The 26,784-nt window shown below is 35.5% G+C and overlaps 1 protein-coding gene across 8 annotated transcripts in view; it reads right to left on the bottom strand.

Moving 5' to 3' along the window:
• Positions 1 to 26,784, bottom strand: part of RNF111 (ring finger protein 111) — a 129,823-nt gene that overhangs the window by 5,196 nt on the left and 97,843 nt on the right. For 4 of the 8 annotated variants that reach the window (XM_041744167.1, XM_041744169.1, XM_041744165.1 and 1 more), the window contains exons 5-12: positions 23,776 to 23,970; positions 15,407 to 15,726; positions 11,366 to 11,624; positions 7,430 to 7,778; positions 5,078 to 5,230; positions 3,936 to 4,062; positions 1,210 to 1,302; positions 378 to 473 (exon numbers count right to left, since the gene is read on the bottom strand). In XM_041744167.1, the coding sequence (XP_041600101.1) occupies positions 378 to 473; positions 1,210 to 1,302; positions 3,936 to 4,062; positions 5,078 to 5,230; positions 7,430 to 7,778; positions 11,366 to 11,624; positions 15,407 to 15,726; positions 23,776 to 23,970 (1,592 nt within the window). The remainder of the gene's footprint in view (positions 1 to 377; positions 474 to 1,209; positions 1,303 to 3,935; positions 4,063 to 5,077; positions 5,231 to 7,429; positions 7,779 to 11,365; positions 11,625 to 15,406; positions 15,727 to 23,775; positions 23,971 to 26,784) is intronic. The other 4 variants (XM_041744170.1, XM_041744171.1, XM_041744172.1 and 1 more) reach the window with 3 other exon arrangements.

The following is a 26,784-nucleotide window of genomic DNA, read 5'->3' on the forward strand; positions in this document are numbered from 1 at the left end:
CTGAAAGAGAAGCAATAGGAAATGTGCAAAACTGTGTGTATATCAACCCCTTTGTTACTTTCGAAGGTGAAAGAAAAAATCCATACATAGGGACATTACTGTAAATGCATAAAAATATGCATTTTATGCATATTATAGTAAAGATTACCTAAGAAAGTGTTAACTATGATTTTTACTCTTGGAGGGAAGACTTGGGTCTTCAGGGTAAAGTAACTTCAAGGATGTATTTTTAGACCTTCAATAATTTAAAAGAACTATGTATTGTTTTAGTAATAAATAATGTAGTTGCTAGACTCCACAATCTCAAAAAAGGTCCATAATATTAAATTTTATGCAATTTAATAATAAAATAGACATTTCATAGGATAAATTCTTACCTTTTTGTATTTATGTGGATATGTACATCTTTCAATTGTCCCCTGGGATGCACCACGATTCACATTTCCTAATCTTTCTTCCAAATGAATCAGTTCCTGAAGGTAAAGATTAGTATCAAAAGCCAGGATGATTATTTTGTGAACAACACTGTTAATACTGTAAAAGCAATAAAGTTCCATATTTATAAACCTGTAATATAAATACAAAAGCCATATATGGTAAGGCAAATATTTATAATTCTTTTCGCAGCCAATTGTAGTAGTATGGCAAAGTTATCCTTACAGATAAGGACAACATATTACTACATGTTACTATATAAAGCCAGTATGTATGCATGGAGAAGATGAAATCATTATAGAAAAATAGGGAAATGAATCAAAGGAACTTTCAAACTGACATGAAGAAACAAAACTTCAAATCATATTCAAATGATTTGTTCTTCCTGAAAACTCAAACAAGATAGTTAGCTATGTGCTGAATTACTTAAGTTTCTTTTGTCCAGTAATGTTTCTCTAAAAATAAGCTTAGTCAAAAGCAGTTGAGATTTTCCACCCACATTTAATGGTATAGCTCTTTATCTGATATTTATATTGATTTAATAAATTTCTATATTATTTTCATTTATTCATCTTTAAATATGTGGATTAATATTGCTTATAAACCTTTCTGTGATAACCCCCAGCAGAAGTATCAAAAATTCAGACATTATGCTGCTTTCTGATCCCCAGCCAGTGCAACAGTCCTACTCAACTGTGAATACTAATAATACATATATTCTCTCTCTACATTAAAGATATTATGGCAAATATCTTCATTATTTGTATTACATACCTCAAAATTGCCCCTGAAAGGACCTCTGAATGATGTTCCATCCAATCCTGATGAAATGTAACGAATATGAGGATAGCCTGCCATGTCAGGAACCTATTTTAATAGAAGACATAGGCTAAATCAAGTAAGAGTAGGCTTGAGTTTTAACACACTAAATAATTCAGACCCTCAATTCTCTCCATTCAGCTACTCACAAAATTCAACTTCCATAAGTATACATGACTCCAACTAAGCACTCTATAAAAGGGTTAAGCTCCTCTTCAAATATAATCTCACAGAATAACTATTAAAATTCAAGCAGAAAAAAAAAAAAAAAAAAAAAAAGCTGTTCCATGGGAAAACAGGTTTCTTCTATTGATTTATTTTGCACAAAGAATCCTAAGTAGAAAATACCCAAAGTTAAGACTGATGCTCTTGGTAGCCTAAACATATAAAAATTTTTGTAAGATTCTGTCAATTTCAGAGAACTTTATTAAACCATATTACAAAAAAAAAAAAACAAACCATATTACAAAACAAAAATGCACAAAATTTTCCAACAAAACTTGTTTCCCCTCCTCTATACCAAAGGTACCCTGCTCCTTTTTTTGCTTAGTTCTGTTAGTGAAAGTTTTAATAGTGTTTTCTAATTTTTCCTAGGCATACTCAATCCTCATTATTTATGAATTTGCCTACTTGATAAAATTTATTTCTAGCTACAAAATCAATACCTGTGCTCTCTCAATTATTCATGGACACGTATACAGCAGCAACAAAATTGGAATTGTCTGACATGTTCCTCGCTAGGGTAGAACAAGGGTCTGTCTTTTCATTCAGCACTCATACTATAAACGTGAGTCTTTTTTGTGATCTATTTAAGTGCCATGTTTTCCATTTTTGTGCTCTTTACTGATGATTTATTGTTTAAAATGGCCACCAAGCTTAAGTGTTGGTGACTAGTATTCCTAAGTGCAAGAAGACTGTGTGATATGCCTTATGGACAAAATATATATAGATAAGCTTCATTCAAGCACGAGTTTTGCGGGCCATCAAGCTCCATGCTAATAACTCAACAATATATCAAATAAAGTGTCTTTAAACTGAAATAGAGGGCAGCCCCGGTAGCTCAGCGGTTTAGCGCCGCCTTCAGCCCAGGGCATGATCCTGGAAACCCAGGATGGAGTCACACGTCAGGCTCCCCGCATGGAGCCTGCTTCTCCCTCTGCATGTGTCTCTGCCTCTCTCTCTCTCATGAATAAATAAATTTTAAAAATCTAATAAATAAATAAAATCTTAAAAAAAAACCCAAAAAACTGAAATAGACATCAAAACAAGGTCATGTACTGACTGGTTGTTGTGACCAGATCAACACGGTGACCAGAAGCTTATAGTAACCTAACTCTGTATTTACCACAAGAATAATGGCTCTATGTTTACTTACTCAGGGTTTGCACAACTTTATAAAATAATTACTGTACGTAATAACAGCAGACTTATTAGGAAAGGGGGATTCTGAGATAGGGCACCATTCTTCATCTTTATAAATATCCATTATTTTTTAGTCAGCTTCCACTGAATCACAACATACTTCTAGTGAATTTACAGCTTTAAAAGACAATTCATATGCAGAAAAGAAATTAAAATAAGCAGTAACTTTTAACCTTCAAATAGCCTATTATTCAAATATCTACAACTTTCCTTACAATCAAAATCAACAATACCAAGTTCTCAGCAGATAACCTACCCTCCTACACATGCATCTCTAAGGAAAATAAAAAATACCAAAGGAACTCCTGCCCCTCAAATTGTTTAACCTGCACGTGCCCTGTAACCCTCCTTCAGTCTCCTTTGTTCCTGAGTTCTGGTTTATTGGGAGGACAGCTTTATTTCTTTTTTTTTTTTTAATTTTTTATTTATTTATGATAGGCACAGAGAGAGAGAGAGAGGCAGAGACACAGGCGGAGGGAGAAGCAGGCTCCATGCACCGGGAGCCCAATGTGGGATTCGATCCCGGGTCTCCAGGATCGCGCCCTGGGCCAAAGGCAGGCGCCAAACCGCTGCGCCACCCAGGGATCCCGACAGCTTTATTTCTAATTGCTGAGTGACCCCCACCCCTCAGACCTACAAATACCAAAAACAGCTTCCGCTGTTTAAGAGTTCCTTTCATGCTATAACCACAGTAAGAGTACCATTCTCAATTCCAAAGCCTAAGTCTCAGGTATAATAATAAAGCATCTCGGAAACTACTCCTGCAATGTCTTTACCTCCACAGGACAAAGAAACTCCCTAACCAGTACCACTTTTATAACTAGTAGATATTATGAATAGTGAATTCAATTTATCTTTGCTGAACTTGTTTTTTAGAACTCAAATTGGTATCAAGATCTGAATCTGTTTAAATCAGAGTTAGTATAGTCTTTCTGCAGATAAAAAAATAAAAAGATGAATGTACAAAATAAAGCCTATGTTCTAGTGACAGTGGAACAAGACTACTATCTTAGTATAAAAGAAAAATTATTTTTTATATTAAGAAGAGTACATTTCACAATGCAAATACAAATAAAGATTTTAATGTATCTAATCTTTTTATAGCACAATTTCAATCTAATAATAATTCTCATATTCCATTAAAACACCCATAAAAACTAATAACATTTAAAAATTTTCCAATAATATATTTCACTTGGAACAGGAAGAATACTTTTAGAAAGGGAGCATGTCAGAATTTTGAAATTTTTCTACTTTACCATTAAAGGAAGAGCTCCTAATTGTAAGTGATGAAGTCGTGGTGGTGCATGGTAATGGGCCAAGTGAGGATGCAGTGCTCCAGGTGTATAAGTAGCTGCAGTCACTCCAGCTTCAATTCCCAGTTCCCTGACAAAGGACGAGAACACTTTACCTTTCAGTTGTCTTTAGAGTATCTTTATTGTCAACAGAAATGGGAGAGTATATTTACATTTTTAAAAGTAATATAAAGCTTCTTAACTGACACAGCTCAGAAAAAGAGAATTTAGCCCCAAAGATTTAATTAATAATTTCAAATTCATTTCAGCAATTAAAACTCAAAAATTCAATTTTGTGATCATAAAAAGCAAAGCATTTGCACTCAAGTTTCACATCCTACAAAGGAAGGAAATATAATGAATGACCCTTAATGGTTCCTTCCATTCTAAAAGTTGGAATCTACTTGAGGAACATATAAAATAGTTTTCTGGTTTATTTGAATGTTACAGATGCTCCCAGGGCTTTTGTTTATTGGACAGTGTCTCTGGGTTGTTGGCAGCAAGATAATTAGCAGAAAAAATGCTTCTGTACCTTATAAAGCAACGGCAAACAAAATTTTATAAAGAGTAAAATTGGTAAATGCCAAATTTTTATTTAGTTATTCTTATTTTTGTGTTTTTCCTCAAATATCCTTGTTGTGGACCAAGGTCTCAATGACTGCCTACAGACATGGATTCAGAAAGAAAAATTAATGCAAATCTGCTTCCATTTCTCTAAAAAAGACCACACACCTAGGACACAGGCTCAATTTCCCTTGTCAATAAACAGGGGTTAGGAGTGGTAAAGCAGATTTGAGTACAAAGGTGGAGGAGTAGATAAGGAAGTTGTGAGAGTAAGATCCATTTAGGGAGTTAACTTTGATGGCAGATACCCCTGAAAACCAACAGAAAAGCTCTACTCCTGTTTGACAAGGTTCTCTGTCCCAGAACTCACGTTCCTCTTTCCACTTCAAGCTTTTATAACTTGCCAGAGACAGTGTCTCACAGATAAGAAAGAATTCAGTTTCTCCACATCACTGTTCTGTATGGCACTCCATTATAAAGCATCTGTTCTGACAGTTAACACAGACTGTTGAGCATAACTTTGAAATAAACAAGATACTGACCAGGCAGATCTCTCTGGAGCCTGTCGAGGATGTGAGGACATAGTCTGAGGCACATGAATATGATGCCCATGACCATAATTTGGGTGCATCCTATGTGGATGGGGTGGGGGCCGTTCATGTGCCCGCCTGGAAACACAGAACACAAAAAGACCACTGGAAATAATTGAATAATTGGTTATTTCTTAATGTAGAAAAAACAATCTAATATTAATATTATAAACTATAAATTACTAATAAAATTACTTCTATAATAAATTATAAAAGCATAATGTAAAATTATGTAATGATTAATAAGTAAATCAAGAAACCATAACCCCACAAATTCTTAGTGCTCATTTTTTACAATGCCTCCAATTCAAATATCATCCAAGGAAAAAGGCAATTTTAACATTATCTTCTTTATATCTTCTTTAGAGCAGATATTTTAAATATAGTAACAGGAAATTAGTGGGAACACAATTTTAAAAATTAAACACCCCAGCAAATGCTGCAGGTTCAAAGAAGTTATTTTATGTAAACATATAAGGGAGAAAAATATTTTATTTTGTCTTGGTTTTACATTGTAATGACATCCATTTTAATACATAAAAGTTATTTTAAGAGAAAAACCTTTTAACTTTATGCATTTTTTTTTCAAATACATGCAAGTACATTTAACATATATGGGAAACTGATATTAGCTACATTTACACTCCTTACTCTGCATCTCATATTATTGTATTTTCTCTTTTTAAAGTCAGCCAAATTTATAAATGTAAATAGTCATAAAGTTCTAAACAAATGGCACTTAAAAAACAAACCATTCCATAGATTCATTCTTACAGTCTAACTCCTGTTCTCTATCAATTTCTAACGTATTTACAGATTTTGCATGTTTAAGCTTAATGATTTAAAACAAGAATTTTCTAGATACTGGAAGATATGAATTTTAAACGCCAATATAAGGAATTACTATACTAGAATGCCAGTTATAGTCAGAGATTCTAAAAATAATCTTACATAACTAAAGGAACAAGTTACCCATGTGCTAGATCATTAATTAGATCAAGAGTTCTGCAAACACATTCTGAAAGGGGCTAAATGGTAATATTGTTGGCTCTTCAGGCTGTATGGCCTCTACTGCAACTACTCAATTTAGTCTTTGTGGTGTGAAAGACAACACAGACAATACAAGTGTAGCCATTTACCTATAAAACTCTATTTACAAAAATACACGAGCAGAATTAGACTAACAGAGTATGCTACCATTAATTAGAAAAATCACATCCTGGGGACACTTAGGTGGCTCAGCAGTTAGCATCTGCCTTCAGCTCAGGGAGTGATCCCGGGGTTCCAGGATTGAGTCCCACATCGGGCTCCCTGTGAGGAGCCTGATTCTCCCTCTGCCTATGTCTCTGTATCTCTCATGAATAAAAAAGAAAAGAAAGAAAAAGAAAAAGAAAAAGAAAAAGAAAAAGAAAAAGAAAAAGAAAAAGAAAAAGAAAAAGAAAAAGAAAAAGAAAAAGAAAAAGAAAAAGAAAAAGAAAAAGAAAAAAGAAAAAAGAAAAGAAGGAAAAGAAAGAAAAGAAAAAAGAAAAGAAGGAAAAGAAAGAAAAGAAAAAAGAAAAGAGAAAAAAAAGAAAAAAGAAAAAAGAAAAGAAAAATCATATCCTGAATTTTCAGAAAGTTCAATTATAGTCTTTTCATGATGTTTGGAGAATATTTTAATACATAAGTTTGTAAATAAACTAAGTGAAGGCTATTTTTTCATTGTCAGTTGTTGAAAATTCTACTAGGACTCTTCTTTCCTCTGGGTGGTAACATATATTAAATCTTTGACAACTTTATCTGTTGTTGCCCAGGATCATCATTTTTTTTTTAATGTTTTTTTTTTTTTTGGTTAAGATTTATTTATTTATTTATTCAGAGAGAGAGAGAGAGAGAGAGAGGCAGAGACACAGGCAGAGGGAGAAACAGGCTCAACGCAGGGAGCCCAACATGGGACTTGATCCCTGGTCTCCAAGACCACACCCCAGGCTGCAGGCAGCGCTAAACCACTGTGCCACCGGGGCTGCCCAGGATCATCAATTTTAACATTTATCTTTACTATGGGATATTGAAGAATCTGATAAACAAGACTGGCTTACAAAAATAAATGACCCTGGGTCATATTCTGAAAATGGTTTCTTTAAATAATGGGATATGAACTTGTTTTGTGAGACTTACAACTCAGGACAACTCAGTAAAGAATTTTCTAGTGAACTGAAGATTTAGTATGGTTACATCACTCCTAAAGACTTTTAGTTTTAAAAACCAACAGAAATAGAAGGAAAAGGAACAGCGTGATCATCTTTTAGAAAACATAATACATACGTTGGATGCTGCATCATCCTCCTCCTTTGAACTTCCATCCTCTGCATCACTTCATGAGGATGCAGTCTCTGTGCTGGGGGTGCCGTGGCTGGAATATGGTGTGAAATCGGCTGGTGTGTGGGAGGAAGATGCTGAGGGATCGGTGCGGCTGTACTGGCTAAATGAGTTGGGGGTGGCGGTGCCACGGGGTGAGATGTTGCATGAGAAGATATCTGAGAATGGAAAGCATGTACAGGATGAGGAATAACATAATCCACTTGAGGTGGAGGCTGAGTCTGAGGAGGAGGGTTTCCATGAGAGTGGGGACAGGCAGAGGCTTGATGATGAAGCGGTCTTGTCAAAGAAGCATCTGTAAAAAAAAAAAAAAAAATATATATATATATATATATATAGGCACCATGCTGTTGAGCATACATTGCTGTTATAAATTCCTTTCTTCTAAACAAACATATTAGTACACTTTTAATTTTTATGAATACTTTATTAATGCTTGAGTCTGTTCAATTCTGCTTTGCAACCTGCTTTCTTCTTTGAATAATCTTAGGTTATCTTTTTATGTCAATACATACAGTTTTATTTCATTCACAGCTTCACAATATTCTATTACAGAAATGTACCAAAATTTATTAAAGAAATCACCATTGATAAAAATGGGAAACAATCTAAATGCCGCACTAAACACCTGTGTATATAATAATGCCTCTTGTGCTCACTCTTTCATACAGACATGCATATGAGTGCACATACATAGATCACTCATGGACGGCTTCTGCGGCCTAAATTCCTAGAAGCAGTTCTTAGTCTGAGAAAATCATTTAAACTCAGATGTCAGTTGACAAAATACTCTTCCCAAAAGGTTATCATAATTAATATTTCTGTGAACAGTATACAAGAGTGCCTGATTTATCCTATACTATAACTAAATTTATTAAATGCCAACCTGAAAAAATCTTCTATTTATTAACTACTTATATTTCTTCCCAGAATTACCCATTCATATTCTTAGGCCATTGTTCACGTTTTTCTCATTGGTTTGTAGGTATTCTTTGTATACATGGAAGGTATGTCGTTATAAGGTATAAACATTTTTCCAAATTGTCTTTTGTTAATTTTATTTTACCATATCCAAGTTTTTTGCTTTTGTGGAGTCAAATGCAGTAGTTACACTTTTATAAATACATAAATCTTGCTTTTGTTTATGATTACTCATTACAGAGAACCATAGAGAAGAAAGGAACTTGCAAGTTATTTTGGCCAAGACTGCAAAGATACTCCTTTATTGCTGCTCTTCTCTCTCCCTGCCCTGTGTCATTTTTCCTGTGCTACATTAAGAAGATGAAGTGGCATATTTGCCAAGAACTTGCAGTGGAAATCAGCCTGAATAAAGATGGCTTCCCCTATTTCTTCATTCTTAGTTTCAAAGCAGCCGCTGAAAAGTGTCTCCGAGGAATACACATCTCTCTTACTTTAAGAGACATGCATCTGTTCAAGGTCTAAAAATATGTTGTCTCCTCCTTGGATTTCAGTCCCAGTCCCAATTTCATTGTATTTGGAAGACTTTCTTGGAGTATGGTACAGAGGAATGGCCATTTTCTGGTTTCAGGTCAGAAGAATTTCCTTCAATTTTAGTCACTTCTGATTTAGCAGGGGTGAAAGTTATGTAACCATGAACTCATTCAGCCATATTTTCAAAGGATACCTTGCTAGCATGTATTTAAAGGAAATTTTCATTTAGCTCAATATAAACTCTGAGACAATTTTTAAGTGATTCTCTAAACGTCATGTTTTCAAATCAAGACTTTACTCCAAGAAAACTCAGTACTTGGTTATAAAGAGAGAAGTCACTATGTTTTACCACTGTTAACTATCCTTCCTCAAATTCAGAGCATTTTTTTCCAGTTTCAATTCAAAGTTTTCTATTTCTATAACCATTATGCAAGAAACAATACTGACAAATATTACAAAATTTTAGTTTTGTTTCAGAATCAATCAATTTATTTAAGTTTAACTCTTCAGCAATCATTTTTTTCAGCTTTATTGAAGTATAATTAACAAATACAATTATATATTATTGAAAGTATACAAGATGACAATTTGACATACATATAACGTTGTGAAATGATTACCACAACCAGGTTCATTAAGACATCCATTACCTCACACAGCTTTGTGTGTGTGTGGTGAAAAGTTCAGCCTTTGTTATAATTCACTGTAGTTTCTAAACAAAATAGATTGCTAACCACTACAGAAAGGTGACATTCTGCATTCCCATAAGCCATCTCTCTCTTCTCTATTTTTTGTGTTCTTGCCATTAAAACAAACAAAACAAAACAAAATTTGATATTGCTTCCTAAAAGTTCAACATGTTACTTTGACCCAGAAATCTCACTCCTAGGAAGTTACCCAAGAGACAGACTAAAAAACTACAATGTAATCTCAACAGAGAAATGATTTAATACACAACAGAATATTATGAGGGTATTGAGAATAACCACCTAGATTTTTATGGCTAATATGGAAAAAAAATCTAAGATGTACTATTAAAACTTTTTTAAAAAAGAAAAAAACTCACAGAGAGGCAAATAATACACTTATGATCCCACTTTTTAAAAAAGACACACACACATATATATACTTTTGTGTGTAGAAAGAAAAGCTCTGGAAGGTTTTTATAAGCTACAAACAGTTGCTACCTTCAAGATATTCAGATTAGTGGAATATGAGAGAAGGGCTTTTAACTTCTAATTTTATGTTATTCTGCAGTTTGAACTTCTTACAACGTACACAAGTTACTTTGATAATAAAAGTAGAGCAAGTTTAAATCTAAAACACTTCTTTATTAGGGCATTTAAAAAGAAATGGACTCACTTATAAACTGCTTCAATATATTAGTGGGGGGGGGCAGAAAACTACACATTTTGAGTTCCTAATAAAAGACAATCAATTAAAATATCAATAGGTATCACAAAACAGCCTAGAGAAAAGATTTTTCCCATTGATCAGTGCTTTGTGAAAGCTCTTCCAAAACCTGTTTTCTAACTTATACTTTATATCTTAAGTTGTATCACTGAAAAGGTAAATATTATACCCAGGTTTCACTGTACAAATCCTGGGTTGACTCCAGCTCTATCTGTAAGACTCAGATTTTTTATATTATAGGAATGGAAGAAGATATCTAATGAGATATATAACTGAAAACAATCCCTTGCATGTAATCAGAACAAAAGCAAATGTCCTTGTCAACCTCCTAGCTTACTCCTGGTATGAATTTTCATTTAATTTTTTTAACTAATTTATTATTAGCCTATAATGTAACAAAGTAGTAAATATGTGTTACATAGCCTAAGAGCACTTCTCATTTCTTAAGATACTCACAGATCTCAAAGATTTCAATTTCTTCAGAAAAACTATGTCTGAATCTATTTAATTGCCCACATCAAATGAACAGAGAAATCTTTTTGTAACCGGCCAAGCTCTCTGTGCAAGTATTCTCTCGTATGCCTCAGCTGACCTTCAGAATTCTTAGTCAAAATTTATTTGCTTGTGCCTACAACTACTAAGCTTTCAAACTGTGTGTTACTCTTAAGGATAAATCTCAATCCCTTAAAGTTTCCTATCATAGGAATCTAAGGTACCATTCAATATAGTTCAATTTCATATATTAAAATGTAAATGTTACAATGTAAAAGACAGAAAATATCATACTTTTTATTTCTCTGACCTTTTTAAATAACATCTGTTCTTTTTACCTTAGAAGGCTGTTTGGGGAATGTGGGGTGAAGAGAGGATGAAATGGACAAAATATACCCTGCTCTAAGGCTAAGGAGATACTAAAAATTTATGAATTAGTATTATTGAAAGGTTATTTCATAGAGGAATGTACAAATGCTTCATTTATATGCCTCTAAGTTCTTTGCCTGTTAAATTTATACTTACAAGGAGGTGGCATATAATGTCGACATGATGACAGTGAGGCTTGTGGAGGGGGCTGGGGCTGGGGCTGCGCAACCATGCTGGATCCATAACCATCTATTGATAATGGCTGACTCGGGGCAGCAGCAGCAGCCTGATGGCCAAAGATTGCAGCTCGGGAAGAAGAAACAGGGCAGCAGGGGTCAAATGCAGATGCTCCATGAAAACCACCACTTCCATGACTTCTGATACCATTGTTGCTCAGGTCTACTGGCAATGCCTGCTGTATAAAGAGGAACTATATTTTATCTTTCTAAAGTTTGGTCAAAACACTGTTTCATGTTATATTATAAAAGTACTCCAATTGCAATCTAGAAAAATAGAATCTCTAATAAGTTAAAAATTTCAAACCGGTAAAATTTTTAGTATGAAGACCTATTCAGCACTAAGAAAATACTGTGTACTTTGGATTATAAAAATTGTAGTGATCATATATTTAAAATCTATAAACAGTTTTTTAAAATCAGGCATAAGATCATGCTACAAGATGAACAAAAATTCATTTATATATTAAGGTCTAGCTCTCTTCCATTATCTAGATTTTAGAGAGAAAGAAACTTTAAAATCATAATTCCATATTCTTCTTTACCCCCAAATTTTGATTATTTAGGACTCCTTTGGAAAACATATAATCACACCACTGAAAAGATTAAGGGTTCTAGGTAAAAACTTGTCTGTCCTGTTTCTAAAATGTAAATAGCAAGCATTAAACTGAAACTCTAATAATACAAACACTATCCAAGATAACAAAGGGTATGTGATTATTCAAGATGAATGATGAGCTAGCTTTGCCTTATAATAATTTCATTTACAAAAAAATTAGAAATGTGATTTTAGGGAAGGTCCATTTACTAAGTTGGAAAAGAAATCAAAGAGTATAGATTCCATGTCTACTCATCAGTAATTAAGATTATTCCCCAAAAGCATTTTGAAAAATCCTAAGTAAAACACTTCACTCGATCACAATCTACTCTAGAGTAGATTACAAAAAGAGAACTGCTTCTTCGTATCTTAAAGTGATTTTTTATTTGGTGTTTTAAGAAGATTTTATTAATTTTTAAAATTTTTATTAATTTATTAAATTAAATCTTGCTCCTTTGAGCAAGGAGCCAGATGTGGGGCTCAAACCCAGTACCCTGGGATCATGATCTGAGCCGAAGGCAGATGCTAACCAAGACATCTAGTCACCCTGCCCCTCTTAAGTGATTTTATTTTTTTTTAAAGATTTTATTTATGTATTCATGAGAGACACACAGAGAGGCAGAGATACAGGCAGAGGGAGAAGCAGGCTCCACACAGGGATCCCAACGTGGGACTCGATCCCAGGACCACACCCCCGGCCGAAGGCAGGCGCTAAACTGCTGAGCCACCCAGGGATCCCTCTTAAGTGATTTAAATACAAGTCTTTGCTTAGTGTTTAGTATAGCTGTAATTTTAAAAATGTGATTAAAGAAAATAATTTAAAAAAGAAAATAGTAGTATGATGCCATATATGTATTTATATACAAAAATTGTTCAATACTGGAAACTGAGGAGCTAAAGATGAAGAAAACTAGGGAAATGCATTCTTTAGACGCCCAGGTCACCCACTAGTCCTCAAAGGAACCATTGTGGTCTCTGAACTTCCAATGGACCTCCAGACTCAAGGGTAACAGAAACAAAAGGAACTCTGAATGCTAAAAGGGAAAGGGGATGATGGCATAGGAGAAGCTATGGGAAGTTGAAAAAGAGCTCCTTTCTTCTTCTAGATCATGTACCTATAACCAATTATGCAAATGTCTGGCCTGAGTTGACAAATACATGTATGTCCTTCAACTTGGGTAATAAGGTTAAAAATATTGTAAGACTGTGAATTTATAATCCCTTCCCTATTTTGGCTAAGACTTGGCAAATGGACTGGATTATCAACATACTATGAAGATGAGTAAATTTCCTATCTTTTTCCAGTCAATGATTAAGAACACTCCCAGCAAGTAAGTTAAGTAGGGTGAATGTCCTCCTAGCAAGAAACTGAGGATAAAGGTAAAAGTAAAGAATAAAAAGAGAAGGGGGAGGGACCACTAAACTGAAGCCTCTTCACAATACCAACAGCTCATTCAAATCTTGCTCTAGAAGGATAAAGACAGTAAACAAGATGGGCACAGAAATGGCAAGTATTACTTTACAAAGATCCTAAGCAATGCATAACACTAATTGACCTATTCTCTCAAAAGAGAAAGCTACATCCAAAGGAGTAGTAAGGGCTACAGAGTGTCAAGTGACTACTGCACCTTCTCTGTTGTCAGGTCTAATCCTCCCCAACCCTTGTCTGCCTACCCACAATCTGACACTAATCATAATACATCTACACAATCACAAATGCTCAGATCAGTTTGCTTCTCCCGCTCCTCAACTTCCTGCTGTGCCCACACAGATCTCAACTAAAGACTATCAGACATTACCTCATGAGCATGTGGCTGATTTCAGTTTTCTAAATGTCTATATGAGTCTGTTTATATTGTTAAAACTTCACTGTTTCTCCTTCATACCCACTATTACCACTGACTGCCTGATTCTGTTCAAGTTTTGTGTGCAGTCCAAATATATCTACTTAGAGAGATAAGTGAATAGGTTACATTTATTTAACAGTGAACAAAACTGTAAAAGATTCTACCTGTAATTAACACACCAGGTTAAAAGAAAATACTGCATACGCATGATCTCTCTCAAACCAGCTGTATTACTTTACTAGTTCAACAGCAACAATATTCTGTAAACAAAAGGCCCCACGTTTTGGTAGCTCTTGAACGAATGTGGAAAAAGTCAGCAGATTCACTTCTTCACTGTTTTCCTATAATACTTATAAACCCTCCCTTTCAGCTCGTATTTCTAGTGAAAGACAATTTTACTTTTAAGCAGGGCCTTTCATTCAGTCCACTAAGAAGTTTTTCTTGATGTTTCCTCATTCCCAAGAGGAAGAACAGGTTTTAGAGGATCAGTAGATGTTAATATTTAGAACTGTTAGGAGAACCAAAACAGTCTAAAATCTCTTCAATCATATTTCCTACCAAACTCTTTCAAATTTACTCTTGAAAATAGCAGCTTATCTACTGTTTGTTTGGTTTTTCTAAGGGAACATCCCTCTTTCTTATTTTTAATCTTTCAGATCCAGGAAAGATAACTATCAAAATTTTTAAAAATGAAGTATTTAGGAAAGGTCAGGGGATACAGAAAAGCAATTGCCCTGAATTTTCTAGTTTGACTATTTTCTAGTATATGTCAGTTACAGTTTTACCTTAAAATTATGTTTTACTTTTAAAAGTATGTACCCCAATATATCACAATTATACATAGAGATGACACAGCAGAAGTTAAAACAACACGTAATACCTGACCTTCACTTACTCCACATAATCACGGACACTAATTTAATATTATTTGACATTTCAAGCACTCATCATTAATATCAACTAAGTTAATTATAATTTTGTTACTGATAGATATTTCATTTCTCCATAAACTAATAACACCTCATCTGGCTCTGAGAAACCATGTCACTGGTTTGCATTTGAGAAGGCAGTTTATTTCTAGATAAGTGAAGAGAAGAGAGTTCCAGAGTAAAAGGTAGAGGATAAAAAAAACTAGAAAAATGTCCTTATTTCTCATGAATCAGGTTGACACAGCAATTCCAACACTCTGAAATAAAATTCCAAAGATCAGATTCACCTGTATTTAACTAAAAACCCCAAAAACCATTTCAGAATTTAAAAAAAAAATATCACTTCTAATTTTCGACATCCCAGGCCCTCTCAATTAGTTGCAATAATTTAGACCATCAGAAAATCCTAGAGACTTAATTAAAAAAAAGAAACACAGACCACTAAATTGGGCCACTTTTGGAAGGGCAACATATTTATATTTAGTGTATAAAATTCATCCTGAAGGTTGTTTTTCTTTTTCCTCCTGGAAAAAAAGCACAGTTTTTACAAATTAAAAAAAAAGAAAACCTCATCAAATTCCACATACCTGGTCATGATAGCTGGTAGCAGAACTGCTGTTGGCTCCACAAGGTGCTTGTACTTGTGGAGGTCTTTCCACAGGGCAAGCAGGATCACTAAAGGAGGGAGAAACTGGGACAGCCGGGTGGGGGGTATGATGGTGGTGGTGATGATGCTGAAAATGGTGGCCATGCTGCTGAAAGCAACCTGCATGTGGATGTCCTAATGCATGGTGATTCTGTGATGACCCTCCACATGGTGAGTGCTGGGGACAGCAGGAAGGTAATCTTGGCATTGCAGGAGGGCCAGTTTCTGTTACAGCACTAGAGGCAGTTCTCCTTGAGTCATCTTGAAACAAAAATGCACAGAACAATCAAATGATCAAATATCACTCTGTAAAACATAGGTACTGTATATAAATTAAGCAAATAAGGAATTGATTAAATTTAATCAATTGAATAAATTCAAATCTCTGTAAAGAAGAATGTGATAGCACCACATTCTTAACATGCATATGACAATTTTGGGCAGTAATCTTCACTAGGATTTTTCTGAAAGCATAAATCCTTCAGGAGGCTCACCTTTACCATGATGGTATGCGGGGCGGGGTTGTGTGTGTGTAAGTTTTATTTATATAAGTAATCTCTACACCCAGCATGGGGCTCGAACTTATGACCCAGAGATCAAGAGTTGGATGCTCTTCCAACAGAGCCAGTCAGGTGCCACTACCATGATGTTTAAATATGACAAGAGATAGCCTTTTCCTAGGTCATAATAAACAATAAACTTTATTTTATTTTTTTTTTTTAAACAATAAACTTTAAACTGAATTTTTAAAAATTCTAGTATGTCACGTGAGTCCTTATTTGCAACAAAGATTCTTCTGAGTCCATGAACTCCCTAACACCATAAATCATTTCTACGAAATAATGCTATGTGTTTCTTAAAAATCCTATCTTCTTAAGACATAACCACCCAACTCAGAGATGTCTTGCTAAGTCTCACTAACCTGACATCCTTTCCCTTCCTCTGCCCTCCAAACTCAGACTTGAAAGAATAGAACAATTAGAATAGAAACGCTAATTTGTGAAAAGAATAGAAAACGCTAATTTGTGAAAAATTACAGGTATCTCATAATAATCTAGTGAACTAGAGTTGAACAGTAGGAAAAGCATGGAGTCAGATGTGCTTGAGTTTAGTCCTAAGCCTGTGTAATCCTGAGCAATGTGACTTAGAAAAGTTATTTAACCTCTTTCTTACTATTAAATGGAACAATAATCATCTTGTATGATTGTTTTTGGAAAAGATGATCCTGTAGGTATGAATCATCTGAATCTTGGTTATGCTCTCTGCCATATGCCCAGAGTTATTCTGAAGGCATGTTCTTCCATGCCAGAAGACCTGCAAAAGCACCCCAAGAAGGTCTACCTCAGGGCTTCAGACTTATCTAAAAAACAGCATTTTCTCAAGTTGCATATTATGTACAAACTATATAAAACAGATAAAAATGGAGGGAAGCTTGGCTGGCCCAGTCACAGGACTGTGCGACTCTTGAGCTGGGGGTTGAGTTTGAGCCCCATGTTGGGTTTAGAGATTACTTTAAAAAAAAAAAAAAAAGATCTTTAAAAATTATTTTTTTGTTTTTTTATTTAAAATACAAAAATTAAAGAGTAGAGGGGTGCTTGGGTGGTTCAGTCAGTTAAGTGACTGCCTTCAGCTCAGGGATTGAGCCCCATGTTGGGCTCCCTACTCAGCGGGGAGTCTGCTTGTCCCTCTCTGCCCCTCCGGTCGATCATGCTTGCGTGCACTCATTCTCTCTCTCAAGTAAATAAATTCTTTAAAAAAATAGAGGAGTGGAGAGCCCAGAGCCCTGTCCTTATTAATTCCTTTCCTCCTTCTGCACCTGACTCCTGAGTCATCTCCTCAGAGCCCTTAGGATTCTAGAGTACCACTCTTCTAGCCCTATTTCTGGAGTAACCAAGACCAGGGAAGCTGCTAATATTTGGCTCACAGAACCTAGCCAATCTCTTCTGGCCCAATGTACTGATTAGGAATATACTAGATACTCACAAATAATATAAAAATCCAACCTAAACTGGCTCAAATAATAAAAGGAATTTTTAGGCTCACATAAATGAATCTGGGTGGGGTGCTTCAGGCTCTGGTTGATATGTCTGATTGCAGCAAACCTCCCTGTAATTCTCTTGGGTCTGCCCTCCCATACATGTCCTATCCTGCCTTTCCTGATTCTCTTCTGGGCAAGGTCTGTGATCTAAATCCTGTTAGGCAGTATCTCCATTCTAAATCTCTGTACATTTTTTTTTTCTAAGTTCCTAGTCTGTCCTATTTGGGCTAATTTCTTTCTCTTTCTTTCTTTCTTTCTTTCTTTCTTTCTTTCTTTCTTTCTTTCTTCTCTCTCTCTCTCTCTCTCTCTCTCTCTCTCTCTCTCTCTTTCTTTCTTTCTTTCTTTTTCTGATAGTCACAGAGAGAGAGAGAGAGAGGCAGAGACACAGGCAGAGGGAGAAGCAGGCTCCATGCACTGGGAGCCCGATGTGGGATTCGATCCCGGGTCTCCAGGATCGCGCTCTGGGCCAAAGACAGGCGCCAAACCACTGCGCCACCCAGGGATCCCCTGGGCTAATTTCTTGTACTCTTTTGTAAAGATTCTTTTTTTTTATAAAGATTTTATTTATGTATTCATGAGAGAGAGAGAGAGAGAGAGAGAGACAGAGAGAGAGAGAGGAAGAGGGAGAAGCAGGTTCCATGCAGGGAGCCCGGCATGGGACTCGATCTCTGGTCTCCAGGATCACGCTCTGGGATGAAGGCAGCACTAAACCACTGAGCCACCCGGGCTGTCCTTTTGTAAAGGTTCTTAACTTGGAACTAGAATTCAGGAATCTGTGACCTTGGATGGAAAAACAAATCCTAATTTTTACTAATTTCTAACTGCCTCCTGGAATCAGTACTACCTTGTTAGCATCAGTTGAGAGGTTAAATATTACAAGTAACTTGTAACTACAACAACGACAAAGTTGACAAGGTGTTTTATTTTTTTAAGCTCTCTCTTTTTTTAATATTTATTTATTTATTTCAGAGAGAAAGAGTGTGTGTGAGCTGGAGGAGGGGCAGAGGAAGTGGGGGGGAGAGAGAATCTCTAAAAGATTCCTTGCTGAGTGCAGGGCCTGACACGAGGCTCAATCTCACAACCCTAAGATCATGACCTGAGCCGAAATCAAGAGTTAGATACTTGGCCAACTGAGCCACCCAGGCACCCCATGGTGTTTACTTTTAAAACATAAATTACAGCAGATTCAAAGTCAATTCTATAATTATGTCACTTTCATTCCAATTTTATTTTAAAGACTTTATTTATTAGAGAGGGAGAGAGAGAGAGAGAGAAAGCACACAAGCAAGAAGAGCATCAGGCAAAGGGAGGAGAGAGAGAAGCAGGCTCCCCAAGGAGCAGGCAGCCCAATGTGGAGCTCGATCCCAGAACCCTGGGATCAGGGCTTGAGCTGAAGGCAGGTACTTAACTGACCAAGTGACCCAGGTGTCCCTCCAATTTTCTTAAATAACCTGGACAAAGTTACAACTAGCTTATCAAGAATAGATCATGATTGACAGTCTATCTTAGCTATACTGAATCAAACATTAACTATTTTCCATATGCTGTAATATCTGTAGCAATAACTATTACAGTAGCTTTACCTCCAGCAACATTTTCAGGGTTTTATCTCAGCTCCCATGACCAAGTATTGCACAAATGAACATCATTTATTGTGTTACTTCATAAAAAATTATCAGAAACCTCTGGAACACCAAATCCATTCAATGAGTAAGCTAAGTGACCTTCATATAGTTCCTTCCAATTAAAATACTTTATTTTTATAAATCCAGCTATTTGGGAATTATGTATAACTTCAAATTTTAGGAGAGGAGTGTGTAGTCAGAGCAAAAGATGTGTGGACTAGTAAGGCTGTGAACAAAGTGATAGATATGATACTCATTTGTTCAAAAAGAAGTTGTTCTCTTTTTTCTTCAAATATTTCTAATACAAAAATCAGAGTGAGAGAAGAGGAAGCATAATGACTACAATATATTTACAGCTGAACACATATTTAAAGGGTCATATCACTAACAATGTGGCTTCAAAAAGAAGACTGACCTTATAGTTCTACTTCTTAGGGTACAGTTTTGGCTTCCAGTTAAATTAATAATATATTTTCCTGGAATGCAGAAGCTCTTTGTTGCTTAAACAGGCTGGTAACCCAAAGTAAAGGCAACTGAATTTCCTCTTATTCCAGAGTGACTGACCAAGGAAACTACCATAAATTAGAAGTGAAATACTAAGATCTGATCAAGCAAATAAAACATTTCCTTATTATTAAAGTTAGCCCAGAGAGTGTCCACTAAAAATGAAACAATAATAAACCTGCACCAGAGAAATTAATTCCATAGCCCAGTGACATCAAGCTGGTTAAGATACTTTCACTGTGATTCTAGCATGATTATTGATATGTATTCATTCCTCTGGCAAGCATTACACATAATAATGGTACTGGTAAAGGATCTATTATATAAGGCACTGAAAAATACAATGGTGAAAAATTAAAGTCCTGCCCTCCCCTCCTTTTTAGTAGGCTTCACACACCCAGCCTGGAGCCCAATGGGGGACTTGAACTCAAGATCCTGAACTCATGACCCTGAGATCAAGACCTGAGCTGAGAGCAAGAGTCAGATGCTTAATTGACTAAGCCATGCAGGCTCCCTGAAAGTCCTGGCATTTAAAATAACTTATTATGATGTTGTCTGCCTCTGTTGTTTTATCTCTAGCAACTAGAAACAGGCCTGTACAATGTAGGTGTTTCAATAAGCCCTTGCTAAATATAAGTTTACCTCTCAAGGGAAAAGAGGCATGTATGGAGCTAAGTACTATGAAGAGAAAAACTTGATCTTTAGTCCTTAAGGAGATCATCATCATCAAATATAGAAACAATTTAAGATATAAATCAACCAGCATTAAAATAGAAGCACTGGGTTCTAATATAGTATAGAGCAATATTGTGCCCCAGGGAACATCTGGGGATACCTAGAGGGGAAGTGATACTACTGGTATTTAGTAGGTAGAGGCCAACAATGCTGCTAAATATCCTACAATGCATGGGGAGACCCCCTTAAAAAGAACTGCATAGCACAAAGACAACAGTGTCAAGACGGAGAAATAAAGGAAGAGTACAGGCTCCAAGCCAGACTTCCTACTTTTGAATACTTGGTTCTACTGTCATTTAACCATGGCCAAGTTACTTCACCTATAAAATGAGAAGAGTATAATAGACTCTGTTATATATTATATATATATAACATTTATAAGTTATTATAAAAAATTAGAGTTAATGTAGATAAATCATGGACCAATATTACGAGCTCAACATAACACAGATGTTAACTATTATTATCTACTAGAACATTCTGTTAGGGCAGAAAATTTGTTTTCTTTCCAATGCCTAGAACAGTGCCTGATTTTTAGCGTGCAATCAATAAATATTTGAATAAATGAATATATAAGATACCATGCATGCATAAAGTAAAAAGCACATGGAAAAGTCAAGATATATGATGAGCTATTTGGGGCGTTTGGAGTTTGAGGTGGTTGCAGAATGGTCGTCCAAAGGACAGAGGTGTCCAATAGGCAGCTAGATATAAAAATTTAAAACAAAGAGAAGGCTCTAGAAACACAAATGGAAGGTCACTGGCATACTGGCAGTAGTTGAAAACACATGCAGTTATGAGATGGGCTACTGAGAAAGGATAAGAATAGAGTCTTGGGAGAAAACAAAGATGAGAAGATTACTGCCAGATTTTTTTAACACATTTGTTTTGACAAAAGTCAGAAGAAAGTTAAGGAAGGAGTTTCAGGTATAGAAGACCCATTTAAGGGTACACAGACTTAACACAAATGTACTAATGCACACTAAGGGAATGGAGCAAACAAAGATGCTGAGAAGGTAACTGTTAAAGCAAGGTCAAGGACACAAGAATGGACAAGAGGTAGAGCATGAATAAAGGGACTGCAAAGGAAAAGAAGGAGTTAAAAGACCAAGAGTAAGGAAAGAAGGATATAAAAGTTTTCATGGAAGGGTTGGAAGTTATGAATGTTTGAGAACCTCCACTTACTTTTTAATTTATTTTTCCCTGGAGGAATCAAAGTCTTGAGGAAAATGAGGGAATTTTGGAATAGCCACTAAGGGGAAGGAAAGGGAATTAACTGAGATACATCACACTATGGTAACTTATTATCAAAAGCCCAAGATCAGATACCATAAACTCACAAGGCACCAATATGCTTGGTTCTGTAATTTTCATGAGGCCCATCTAAAAACCTAGAGGGGAGTGAAGCTTGATGGCTTGAGTGATTCAAGGTTGGAAATATGCAAGAAGGTACAAAGGACAGGATGTGAAGAAATTAGGAGACTGATGTTCTATAGAGTCTTAGCAAGAAATGAAGTCAGCAAAACTGAGTGCCCCTAATGTTGTGTGAGTATCTGCTTCTTTCAGTTTTATAGAGAGGAACAATTTGGCCTGGAACAGGGTTCTCCTACTCTAGAAAAACACAACACAACCAAGTCTATCCCAAACATAGTCGTCAATATAGGTAATAGTATCATGAGAAAACCATTCAGATAATGAAGTCACTACAGATATTAAATATGAGTTCTGAGCGGACAAGAGGCTTAAAAATATAAGAAAATAAAAGCTCTGAAAAAGTCTTGAAGTAAAGTTGGGACTGTGTCACATAAAATCTAGACAAGAATCAGAGTACATAAAGCTACCAGGAAAAAGGAGTGCATGAGAAGAGTTCAAATCTTTGACTCAAATATTATTAACTTTTTTTTTTTTAAAGTATTTAGCTTCCAGATTCCTTCATTTCTGAAATGGAAAGAGTAATACAACGAGAAAGTTTTTAAGGATTAAATGATAATATATAAAAATAACACATAAGACACTCAGTAGGGTACTCGGGAAAGAGCATACACCTGATAAATGAAATAAAAATTAGCACATTTCATTTCTGCTTACTTTTTTCCCCAAAGAATATAGTATTTAAAAGATATCTCTGGGAAAACTCCTTAGATTCTGCATTCTACTCTCAATTTTCCACAACAGCAAGACCTAATCCAGTCACAAGAAGATTTCCTCATCTGCTCAATGTAGGTTATAATGATACTGTTAGAATTAAATACAATACTATTAAAAGTAAAAAATGAAAGAAAGCATAAGGTGGTTTCATCATTATTAATGGTGATACACTCTATGAGCCACAGGGCCTACAACATCCCAGTCAGTAAATGGTTAGCAAGTTCTTATCTCTGTGCCTTTGTCCAGGAGTGAAAGAAGGGCAGCTTCATGCTGTTAAACAAGTGACAGGAAAAGAACCAGAGATATCACTGCTAACTGAAAGATAATAATCTGAGGTGAGAGCTAAAACACTTAAAACACAGGAGTATATCTTTGTGACTCTGGGTTTCTTTGATATGACACCAAAAGAAACAAAAAAAAATTTGAGAAAATGGACATCAACAAACTTTTTAAAAAATACCCATCCTCATTTTCAATTCTTTTGGGGACATACCTAGGAGTGAGACTGTAGGTCATAGGCTAACTATGCTTTAAAGTTTTGAGGAACCGCCAATGTGTTTTTTATAAAGGCTGCAGCACTTTACATTCCCACCAGATGTTCATCAGGGTTCCAATTCCTCTACATTCTTGTCAATACTGGTTATTTTCTGATTTCCTGTTCTTTGGTTTTGGTTTGTTTTTCTGAATAATAGACAACCTGATGAGGATAAAGTAGTGGTTCTACTGTGATTTTGATTTACATTTCTCTAATAACTAATGATGCTGTTTTCATGCATCTTTGTTAGAAAAATACCTATGCAAATTCTTTGCCCATTTTTAAACTGGGATATCTGTCTTTTTATTGTTGAGCTGTATAAGCTCTTTATATAGTTTGGATAATAGACCTTTACCAAATGTATGATTTTCAAGTATTTTTCTCCCACTGTGTAGGCTGTCTTTTCACTTTCTTGATCATGTCTTTTGATGTACAAAAGGTATAAATTTTGATGAAGTTCCATTTACCTATTTTTCTTCTGTTGCTCATATCTTTAGTCAGTCATTTAATTCTCGATGATCTCTTTCAGTTGAGCTATGATAACTGGGTAATATATAAGCACACAAACTCAAATATGAAATTACAGTCTAATTATAAAGAGACTACTTTGTTCATATACGGTTTATTCTAAGAATATGTTCTTGCTAATATAGCTAAAATATTAAAAACAACACTTTTTCTAACAAGAGTAATGAAAAAGAGTCCTCTCCCACTTTATTACATACCTCCTAGAGAAGTACCAGTCATACTATTGCTTGTAAGAGTAGCTGAAGTCTCTGACACTGTGGAGGGTTGGCTACCAGTGACAGCTGAAGCAGTATCAGAGGCCTGCTCAGAGGTAGATGGATTTGAGTTGTTAATGGAAGTGCTTGTGGTTTGTGATTCCATTCTCGCAGAAGTGGTTGGTACTACAGTAGGTTCTAAAAAATACAAAATTTTACTTAGCATTCAAAATAAATTAGGTAATGGGTTATATTTTAATTCAAGGTAACATTTTTATAATTATTAAAATAAAATTTAAAGATATGAACTCTCTAGTAAGCACAATATACAGTTTTTTTTTATATACAGTTTTTTTTTAAAAAAGCTTTCCTAAAGGTAGCCTACACCATTAAAATGACATGCTACTAAAATATGATTACTGCATTTAAAAAAATTCAACACATATGCATATTCCAATAATTCAGGTGATTATCACAGTTCTTTTGGGTAACAATACATAAATTTCCTGATCTATCACAAAGGCGAAAATAAGAAAAGGAAAGTGAAAGTCCCTTTCCTGGGGCAGCCCCGGTGGCTTAGCAGTTTAGCGCTGCCTTCAGCCCGGGATGTGATCTTGGAGACCTGGGATCGAGTCCTGAGTTGGGCTCCCTGCGTGGATCCTGCTTCTCCCTCTGCCTGTGTCTCTGTATCTCTCATGAATAAATAAATAAAATCTTAAAAAAAAAAAAAGTCCCTTTACTATTTTCATACACATTATCACAGGCTGTCAGACCAGTATTACAAATTACCCTTTCTCCGGGACAGAATGGATTCTAGAGTCAGACTGCTTGGATAAGCAATTCTGATTTCAACAATGATACTACAATCATGGCTAAGTTACTTAACCACTCTGCATTTCCTCATCTGTAGAACTGGGAAAGTACAGAATTTTCTTCACACAATTATTGTTCGGATGAACTGAGGTCATACATATAAACCACTCTGTATAACAGTTTACATATAGTAACCAATTAAACATTAGCTACGATTTTTTAAACTTTTAATCTTGGGCAGCCCGGGTGGCTCAGCGGTTTAGCGCCGCCTTCAGCCCAGGGTGTGATCCTGGAGATCCGGGATCGAGTCCCACATTGGGCTCCCTGCATGGAGCCTGCTTCTCCCCCTGCCTGTGTCTCTGTCTCTGTCTCTCTGTCTCTCTCTCAGGAATAAATAAATAAATAAAATCTTTAAAAAAAAACTTTTAATCTTTTTTACATGCCTTTTTGTATGTTTTCAAAAAAATTTTGCAAATATTAATATTTATCAGTGCTTTCTAATAAAAATTATAATTTCTGTAGAAAGTTAAAGAAACTTCAGGCATACCTTGATTTATATACGAGTTCTACTTTAGACTCTGATTGTAAAATAGTTGTTTAAAAAGTGAGACTAAGTCTGTCCAAAACATAGTCATACTGATTAGATCAGAAAAGGGATTCATTCTCTTGGGACGCCTGGGTGGCTCAGTGGTTGAGCACCTGCCTTCGGCCCAGGGCACAATCCTGGAGGCCCCGTATCAGTCCCACATCAGGCTCCCTGCATGGAGCCTGCCTATGTCTCTGCTTCTCTCTCTCTCTCTCTCTCTCATGAATAAATAAATAAAATCTTTATTGGAAAAAAAAAAGGGATTCTCTTAATGTCATATAGAATGAGAGGGCAGGAACCCCCGGGTGGCTTAGCCATTGAGCATCTGCCTTTGGCTCAGGGTGTGATCCCAGGTCTGGGGAATCAAGTCCCATATCAGGCTTCCTGCAAGGAGCCTGCTTCTCCCTCTATGTCTCTGCCTCTCTCTGTCTCTCATGAATAAATAAATAAAATCTTAAAAAAAAAACAAAAAAAAACAAAAAACAAAAACGAGAGGACAAACTACTGTATACAATGCAGTGTGCTAATTCCTGAAATACAAATAGTATCTGTTGATCTACATGGACACTGTACTTTGGATGCTTAAACAAATATATTTCCTTATACATAAAATGGGGAGGGAAGAACCTCTCTTTATTTGCAAATGGTATATTTGTTTCTGAACCTTAGCAGTATTGATATTTTGGGTTTGGTAATTCTTTGCTAGGGATGGGAGTCAAGGTAGGGGCATGGATATCCTGTGCATTGTAGGATGTTAGCAGCATCCTGAGCCTCTACCCATTAGGTATCAGTAGTACTCTCCCCCAACTATAAAAACCAAAAATATCTATAGATATTTCCAAATGTCTTCAAGGGAACAAAACAGTCACCACTTAAGAACCACTAGTCTAATAATATAGTTAATGTTTTGGACTTATTTTTAATAAGATAGATGCTTTCCACTGAGAGAAACTAGTAGAGACAGGCATCTACTGATTGCTGGAATATTTACAACCTAGTAAAATGTTCTGGTTGAACTAATTCCAATGGTTTAAAAGACTACCCTACCACCTTTTCCTACTTAGTGGCTGGTAGAGGTCACAAGGGAAAACAGTTTAAAGTAGTAATCCCAAATTAATTAACTCTGAGGTATCTCTAATTAAACCCTAATATATTAATCACTGTCTTACAGATAATTTATGGCACTTCAAAATAAAACCTGAGACATAGTTGAATGAAATGCAGACAGTGGGAATAAATTATCTCTTCATAAACATCTTAATTCCAAAGTAGTGATATTCTGAAAGTCATGATCATCCAAGCTGCAAACAATCCATATAAGAGCTGACTGCACAAGGCCTGTAACTCTACGTACCTTATATATCCTTTCTCCAACTTATAGCTAACAAATTCACATACAGCTCATCATCTTCCTTTAAAAGGAAATTATGAATGACCATTTCCTTCTAAGATGTAACTAGTACCTGAAGGTAATTCTCAATACGTAGGAAAATTCACATAGGTATTCACAGATTCATACATGCTGCCACTTTCCTTAATCTCTATTTTCCAACTTCTAGCTTTTTATACTTGCTTGGATACAGTTATAAGTCAAAAGAAAACAGTAAGGCTGA

Source organism: Vulpes lagopus, chromosome 2, assembly GCF_018345385.1.
Source record: "Vulpes lagopus strain Blue_001 chromosome 2, ASM1834538v1, whole genome shotgun sequence".
Lineage (NCBI taxonomy): Eukaryota > Metazoa > Chordata > Mammalia > Carnivora > Canidae > Vulpes > Vulpes lagopus.